The sequence below is a fragment of the Raphanus sativus genome, chromosome 9 (genome assembly GCF_000801105.2).
Source record: "Raphanus sativus cultivar WK10039 chromosome 9, ASM80110v3, whole genome shotgun sequence".
NCBI lineage: Eukaryota > Viridiplantae > Streptophyta > Magnoliopsida > Brassicales > Brassicaceae > Raphanus > Raphanus sativus.
In genome coordinates this window covers 6,156,964-6,165,862 of record NC_079519.1, presented here as the reverse complement: position 1 = coordinate 6,165,862, position 8,899 = coordinate 6,156,964, and the positions used below count along the sequence as shown (strand labels likewise).

At 34.8% G+C, this 8,899-nt stretch overlaps 2 protein-coding genes across 3 annotated transcripts; one reads left to right on the top strand and one right to left on the bottom strand.

Moving 5' to 3' along the window:
• Positions 1–1,363: 1,363 nt before the first annotated feature.
• Positions 1,364–2,326, top strand: LOC108824594 (agamous-like MADS-box protein AGL82). The gene has a single exon (XM_018598018.2). The coding sequence runs from the start codon at positions 1,369–1,371 to the stop codon at positions 2,245–2,247; it is 879 nt and encodes a 292-aa protein (XP_018453520.1). The 5' UTR covers positions 1,364–1,368; the 3' UTR covers positions 2,248–2,326.
• A 606-nt stretch (positions 2,327–2,932) lies between these two features.
• Positions 2,933–6,577, bottom strand: LOC108827462 (transcription factor DIVARICATA). Of its 2 annotated transcripts, none has more exons than XM_018600865.2 (3): positions 6,370–6,577; positions 5,415–5,900; positions 2,933–3,540 (listed from the first exon to the last, which is right to left on the bottom strand). In XM_018600865.2, the coding sequence occupies exons 2-3, from the start codon at positions 5,858–5,860 to the stop codon at positions 3,117–3,119; spliced, it is 870 nt and encodes a 289-aa protein (XP_018456367.1). In that variant the 5' UTR covers positions 5,861–5,900; positions 6,370–6,577; the 3' UTR covers positions 2,933–3,116. The 2 variants fall into 2 exon arrangements, with proteins under 2 accessions (XP_018456367.1, XP_056851285.1); XM_056995305.1 differs by having other exon boundaries at positions 5,415–5,854; positions 6,370–6,575.
• Positions 6,578–8,899: the final 2,322 nt, after the last annotated feature.

The following is an 8,899-nucleotide window of genomic DNA, read 5'->3' as shown; positions in this document are numbered from 1 at the left end:
AGCATTTACCGAAAACTAATTATTTTAGAAGGGGCTAACCCACAGATTTTGAAATTTTTTCAAAAATATGAAAATCTGGATTTAGTGTATAATTTCATTGAGCACTGACATAAGATGATGGCCAAAGAGGTTTAGAACCTTTGTTGTCTCCGTTTCTCTAATTCCATTATAACATTTTTATTATCTAGAGAAACGGAGACAACAAAGGTTTTATATTCTCAACTTAGTGTTAGTGTTAATGTAGCAAATCCTTTGGTTGTATATGGTATATAGGGAAAATAAGAAATATTTGGTGTATCAATCTGCCTAACATGCAACTGCTAAAAGCTGAAAATTATCATCAAACTTCTATTTATAATAAGCTCTATTCTATACGTGATACACACAAACATATGAAATTTTCCTGTGGTTATACACAACTTTTCTCTGTCGTTTGGATGCATCAAGACCATAGCATGTAGATCTTAAATCCCAAAACACATGGAAATTACTATCATACATCCATCATTCAAGCGAGCGCTCAGATCAATCACGAAAGACACTAACGAGTAACGCCTATACGACAACATGTGAAGGATATATCATGTAAGACGCACCCCTGTCAAGAAAGGAGTATCATTATATATGTCCGAATATACAGATATATATTTATTTAATGTACATATATTATTGTACTTATTATAAATGCATAAAAGAAAAATATCAAGTCGCCTAACTAATGAGGAAACTATTAAATTAACAGTGCTTTAATTATTATGAAATGTATATTTTCCATTTTGGCAAACTAAATATTCCATATATCATTTTCTTTCCTAAACTCTCATCTTCAATTAATGGTAATTATATCTCATGATCTTTTTTTCCTTCCTTAAAGACAAACTAAATCAAGCTCAAGATATAAAACCTAGCATATATAACCATTATTCCGACATAAACTCCATAAAAATTGTTTTCGCATAGAACTCGTTGAAGCTTGCTTCGTTATCCAAGTAAGAACTCGATCTTTTGCATAAAAATTGTATACATATGTTCATAAAAAGAATACTCTGCTCTGTCTTTGCGTTTTGCTGGTTTAGTAGGGAATGAATTTCGAATTTCTTTTGCACAACTGTATGATTTTGATTTAATGGGGTTAACATGTCTTAGAGACAACTAAGATCTATATAATCAGAGTTTTACTAAACCTAAACGGCTATAAACATGAACGATTGTTCAAAAAGAATATCAATTAGTATATATATATATATATATATATATATATATATATATATATATATATATATATATATATATATATATATGTTTTTGAGGTATGGAAAAGATTCATATGTTTATATGTTTTTTTTGTGTAATAGCTAGCAATAAGAAATGAGGGTGAAAAGGATGGATCATGATAAAGTCGTGGACCTACAAAGGATAGCGAACGATAAAACAAGGATGACCACTTACAAGAAGAGGAGAGCCTGTCTTTACAAGAAGGCTGGAGAGTTCTCAACTCTCTGCGGCGTCCAGACATGTCTCATCGTCTACGGGCCCACCAAAGCGACCGATGAGGTGATTTCCAAACCTGAGATATGGCCGGAAGACGAGACCAAAGCCAGAGACATCATACGCAGGTACAGAGACACAGCCCCTAACAGCTGCAGGAAAGAAGCCCACGTCGAGACTTTCGTTAACGATATAGGTAAGGCAAAAGAGACGGAGAATCATAATAATACGAGAGGGATACATAACAAGAATAAGTATTGCTGTTGGGAGGAAAAGCTAGACAAGTGTTCACAGGAGCAGCTACGTGGGATTTTCGATGACGTGGGGAACAAGTTACATGAAGCTGTAATGAGGCAAAACCGTAATGCGATTAGGGCTCATAATCAAGCCATGGAGTCACATTACATGTCACAATACTATGCTGGTCACCAGCAGCAACAGTCCTTGATGTTCCCATATAATAATATGAGTTTCCCGTTGTTCTCATCGCCTCATGATGATCAGATTCCAATGGAGCCGATTCTAGTGGATAATTTTGCCGACTCAGTGGTAAATCAAGGCTTCATGATGTCGAAGGGAAACGAGGGTACTCAGTTTATGCAAAGGCAAGCACCTTATCATAATCTTGAAGCCGTTGTACAGAGGTCTGCATCTTTTAATCTTAACCCGTTCCTGGGTTATCAAGTCCCATATAATATTCCTCGATTGCCTGGTAATCAAGCTGAAATATGGGATTTTATGGCGAAGAAGCCGATTTGAGTTAGGTAACTTTATTGTTTTCTAGGGTTTTATGATTAGTTTAATTGTTTCAGTTGGTTTTTTTTATGTATGCTGGCTTGGATTTTTCAAGTATGTTTCTGATATATCATCGTTATTTGGAATTCTATAAAAGTCTTGGTTTTAGGTTTTATGTATATTTATTATTTACTGAAAATAAAAACTTGATACTTCTTTTTATATAAAATAAGTAAAAATGTCAATTTTTAATATCAAACATTGTGTCCACTGTTATAACTTCAATTTGAAACAGATGGCTTGATTGAGATGAACAACGAAAATGACATATTGTGATGCATAAGTTACTCATACATTAAACGACAAGCTTTGGATATCAGAGATTACCAAGTTTGTGACCTTTTGAACCTTTTGGCTGCAACTTTTGGCTGCAACTTGTATAACAGAAATAATTATATTTTTGTGTGTTTTCCAACAACTCACACTTGCGCACCCTATCAAATTTTAATTGTGATTATGCATAAGCTAAGTAATGTTAATTAATAAAATCAGATAAACCTCATTTGAACCTTTAGTTGTAAGCCATTAATATAAGTTATATAACTGAGAGGCAAAACATAGAATATAACTGAGTGGCAAATTATGCATATTTTTGAAGCTACGTATAGGCGGCCGCACAGGGCGTATTTTTGAACACTGAATATAACTGAGTGGCAAAACATTTACCAAATTAACTAAAAAGATTAATCACTGTCACGAAACATTTATTAACTATTTTAATTTGGAATCAACCAAAACAATGGACGTTTATTATACAATTTTCAAATAAGATTGTTCCGTCCATATGAATAATTAAGAATTTAACTTACACCCAATTAGAGTATCACAACTTGCTATAGCTGAAACATTGCGTTCTGCCCATCGTAGCAAGAATCAGCGGCCGTGTTAAACGGCCCTAGCAGAGCCTGGCCGTACGAGTGAACGCCACTAAGAGCGTTACCTATCGTTATGTTGAAAGCGTCTGCATGAGTTCCAGTATTGTCAGTTTGGCTCCAAGGAAACCCGCCTAGTCTTGAATGTTGTTCTCGTCCAACCAAGGAGTTCTTGTTCGTCTCCAAAGAAGCTTCATCCTCGAGATTTACGGTGGTTATGTCGTGAATGCTTGCTCGTCTCTTGTCTTTGCCGCCAGAATGTTGACGTATAAAGTACTTTTGGGCGTGACTAGCGACTTGCGTTGGCGTTCTTGTTATCACAAAGTTCCTAGATATGTTCCTCCAATCACCTTTCCCGTATTTCTTCAAACCCATTAGAAATAACCTGTGTTTGCCACAAAAACAAATTGTATCAAATATATTTGCATAAACCTATATACATTACAATTTACAAACAATATCAGAATGTAACTATTTAACAAATAAACCAAACTACGACTATGCATGTATCTCTTCGAAGTAGCCTGAATGTGACAAATATCGAATTAACGATAGTTTCATAAAGTTGTATCTATCTATATATATAAAAGAGAGTTGAATCTCTCCTGCTGACACATCAGCGTCCACGTCATAAATTAGAAATCTCACGAGTTGACACATCAGATACGCACCGTATCACTTAAACTTTGTTCTCTCGAAATGGGCTTCGCAGTGGGCTTCGTCCAGCGCAAATGAAATGCTCTTCGGCACTAGGCCCATCGACACTGTTCTACGGAATCCCTAAACAGATGTTCTCCTTCGTGTTCTTCGTCTGTTTTCATTTGGCGCTGAGACTTTCTAGATTCGGTAACGGTGTTTGTGGTTTAATCTTAAATCGTCTTTATTCTCCATCCCACTACGAATCAACCTATTGCGCTCTTCGTCTGCTAGATCCTTATATATATAAACCTTCGATGCGTCGTTTCCGGCAAAATCTATAATTTTCCGGAGAACGCGATCTCTTCATCTCTCTGAAAAAGGCAGCGTCTTGTGGGGTTAGCAAGCTATTTGTCGGCGAGCAGGTGAGGCCAGCGACCATTGGCATTACCCGGAGCAACCACAACTTCAAGCTTTCTGACTATACAATGTCCATACGCTTATGGGTATTCTTAAACCTTGGATATATTATCAAATATATAAGATACTCCAATTTTTCTTTTTCTTTTCCAGCTTTAAAATACTCCAAATTTTGTGAGGCTCATAATCCGTTCGTGGAATATAATTATTTATTTTATGGTTATAGTTTAACTTGCAAATGTATGATTATAAATACAAACAAAAGTAATTTAAAAATATATATTATATTTTAACTATGTTTTCGCAAATGAAATTTCTATAAGTTCTATATGTATTAATGCTTTTAAAAATATTAATAAACTTTAATATAAATATAAATCACTGTTATAGAATAACTTACAAAATCCAATCAAATGACATAGAAGATTAATCTTATTTCTTCTAAGAATAGGAATAGATGAAGTAGAATAAAAAAACTTATATGATGTATAAATCTTTATAATTACACATTGTGAATGATATAGATGATATAAAAGGGAAAAACATTGACAATACAAGTTAGATCAAATATAAATAAACAAATAAAACATATTTGGATATTCTCATTTCTAAAATAAAACTATACTGTATAGGAAAATTGGTCAATTGTAATAAAATTATGTTTTCATCAAACTAAAAACTCACAACAAAAAATATAAATAATAATTATAATAGTATGGTCTCACAACATATACATCAAATAAAAATTAGAACACATCACATTAAAATAAGTATATATTAAATGTTAAACAAAATAAAAATAGACATTTTAAACTAAATATTTATAGTATACATATATAGATATAATTATGCTTAAATATTTTAAAAATATATAACTGGTCCGGATCCGGATATACATGCCTAAAATTTCAGTATCCAGATCTTAATGTTTTTAATTTGTATATTAGCCGTTGAAATTATTTTATAGTTCACATCCCGCCCGTAGGGCGGGCCGATCCTAGTATATTATACACACTGATATCAAGTTTTTCGTTTTTAATAACTAGTGATGTAGATGTTGGAACTTTCTCCAAATAAAATCACAATTTATGTTCTTAATTATTCCACGAGTTTGCATGACTAGCAACTAGCAAGTAGTAGTAACAATTATTATTCCGGTTAAATTTCAGTTCCTAGTAATACGGGAAAAGAACAGAAGCTTACTTGTGTTCTTCCTCCGTCCAAGGAACACCTTTCTTCCGCTCCAACTCCGGCGATCTACCGGCAGGAGAACGTTTATTACCAACCGGATGACCCGGTTTGAATCCGTTACATCCACCTCCACCACCGGCCCAAACCAGGGTAAAAGGCGGCGAGGTGATGTAACCGGGAACAGGGATTAAACCGGCCTCGATGCTGCTGACGTCAGCTTCCAGCTCGTTATACTGTCTGATGACATCACTCACGGTCTTCCCCGGGATAACCGCCGCTACCTTCTGCCACCGATCAGGGGTGTTGTCGTCGTAAACGGCCAAAGCATTCTCGAACGCCTTATTCTCCGCCGCCGTCCACGTGGCAACCTCACGGGTAGTTGCGACGTTGCTCTTGGTCTCCTCCATGATCCAGTTCCCACCGGAGACGTGTGAAGTTGTCGGTCTAAGAATCTCCATGTCCGAAAAAAGGTAAAACCTAGCTCTGTTTTTTTTTCTTCTTAGGATTTGTTAAAACAAAACATACCGACAGAGTTAATTCAACCGGAGAAAGAGAGTCAGAGTTCTTGGGTTTGAAGAGATAAGTGAATCAAAGGAATAACAATGTCAAAAATGATACTTCGTTTTTATTTTGATTAGAGAAATCATCAGAATATCTTTGACGCATTGCTTAGACCCACTTCAAGGAATCTAGAAAAGTTTCAACCTTTTGGAAAAGAATTGAGAGAATCCATGGTAAAATCTAGGCAAGATCTGGGTATAGCTCTGAGATTCTGCAGAATAAATCTATTGGTTTTCCAGATTTGGTGGAACTAAAGCATGAGTAAGTAGGTTTATAAGAGTATCAGAGACTCAGAGTTGAGATTTAAAGATCTGGGTGTGGATAATATTTCTCGGGAAAATAAACATTCGGCTACAGAAAATGAAAATAATAATAATACTATTGAAGAAGCTACCTTGGAGCTTACCCAATTGGGAAAACTAATAGCGTGCAAGAAGAAGCAAATGAACCCTTAAATAGAAAGAAAACTAGTTTCTAAAATCTTTCTAGTAAAAAGAAAAAGAGAAGAAGAAATATGTAGAGAAAGGGAGGAGATGATTTGGGCTCTTATAGTTTTGTTCTTGAGAAATTATATTTTTGGGGGATCCTGTCTTTTTGCTCATTACAGAAATTAAAGATTGGATTCTCTTTCTTTCATACTTCTTTTGTCACCTTGCAAAGTTACATTCATGCATAATACTTGGCAGTTAAAAAATACTTTCCGTCTAAAGAAGCTATATTACAAAGGATGGTTTTTCATAATTAGAGTTTGATTGAGAACACTTTGGAGTTATAAGGTGAAAATTATATAGACTATTGAAGAGGCATATAAAATTAAACTATAATAAATGAGGGTAAAATGAATTTTTTTTTCGTCAATGGTTTTGATATTAAAAAAGAATGAGCCCATTACAACAAGGAAAAATTCCTTAAAAATACACAGACTAAATTTCTTTTACTGAAAAAATACACAAACTTTTTTGGCTTCCCAAAAAATACACAAACTAATTTTGATTGTCCATAAAATACACGAACTTTTGAATTTTGAAGGTTTCACACCTCGATTTTAACGGTATAAACAGTGACTAACAGAATAGTAAGACGCCGTTAGACGCCGTTAACTCTGATTAAAAAGTTCATGTATTTTATGGACAACCAAAATTAGTTCGTGTATTTTTCGGGAAGCCTAAAAAGTTCGTGTATTTTTTCAGCAAAGTTAATTTAGTATGTGTATTTTTAAGGAATTTTCAAATGGAGTTTGGATATTTCATATACTATTCAGAGGCTAAATATCTGGACCCAATACCCAAAATTTTATATTTGTAAACTTTCGGTATGGTTTTGGACCGAATATTTTCGGATCAGTTTCGATCCAAGTTTTTGAATCCGGCTAAAATATCTAGACCTAATCTTGACATTTTAGCCGGATTCAAAAACTTGGATTGGAACTGATCCGAAAATATTCGGTCCAAAACCAAACCGAAAATTTACAAATATTTGTTGGGTCCAAAACTCTTCTACTTGAAAGAATTGAAACCAAAAAGAACCGATCCGAATAGACCTGGGCCTAATAAAATCGACACAAATAGATTCAATCCGACAAGATCTTTCTGGTAACAATTTTGTTATTATTTTTGCAATATTTTTTAGTTTTGTTTTTGTAACAGAAAATTTTTTAATTAATATTAAACTCTCAATGTAAAATTTAGAGTTGTTTGTGAATTTTTAGATATATATATGATAGATTTCGACTACGTGTATAGAGACGCCGCTTCTGGTTTTCCTTGCGGCTCGCCGGACCACCAAACGCTTCTAGTCTTCTTCGACGACCAGATATACGGATCGCCGGACCACACCGGAGTTCAAAATCTCCATCTAACTCCATGCCGGGGGCTCAAATACCAGCGAGAATCAATCGCCCTAGCGAGATCTCACCCTCAATCCATTACTACAGACCCAAGATGAAGCTTCACCACTCTCGACAAGCCTTACACCGGAAAGCCTCCACCGTCCACGACGTAAGCTTAACCAAACAACCAGAACGAACCGTAAAAAAACGAAAACGAGATAAGAGGAAAATAAAAACTTAAAATTAAGAGCCGCAAGGAAAACTAGGGCCGCCGTCGACCGAAGAGTATGGCAATGCGGAGACTTTAGCCAACCGTCCTCCTTTGTCTGAACAGGAGCCACAGCGGTCGTTCGAGCCGACCAGCCATCAGAAAGACGATGCGCCGACGGAAACAAAGGAAAGATAACCCGAGAAAACAAAAGGGAAACGAACAACAAAGATCCCGACCGACGACGTGACTAACGGAACCACTATCGTCGGCCAGGAAAAGGAAAACCCAATCTACTTCTCGCTCCTTTCTAATTTCTCTCTTCAATGTTCTCTTCTCGGGGTAAACTGAAATATTTTATTTAATTATATTTTTCATTGTATGCTCAACTCCAAATAACAGTAGAACTTTGACTCTCAATCAAGAAAAGACAAAGAAACACTGAGTAAAAGTAAAACTAAAATAATAATATTTATTTTCATGATTAGTAGAAAATAAAGTAACTGAAAATAAATTATTATTATAATTTAATTTACTCTACTTCAACCAAACAATTACACCGTCTATCCCATATGTTTTTTTAATAAATGCGTAGTTATAGTTATAAATATGTAGTGCAAGTGGAAGCACAATGGCCTAATGACTAAGGTTTAAAAACTTTTACTCCATGTCTGAGGTCCAATTTCTAGAGTGCAATTTTTTTGCAAATTATAGAATGCAAACTTATCGAAAGTTCAGTGAGAACCGTTCGTTGTGGTTGTATGATACGGAGAAAGCATGTCCATCAAATATGTTATGCATGCAAAACTATCTGTTAATCCAAGTGTTACAAAAGAGTTTATGAAATTATCTGTAAAATTGTCATAAATTTCGCATATGTTGTAGGTAGTTTATCATCAT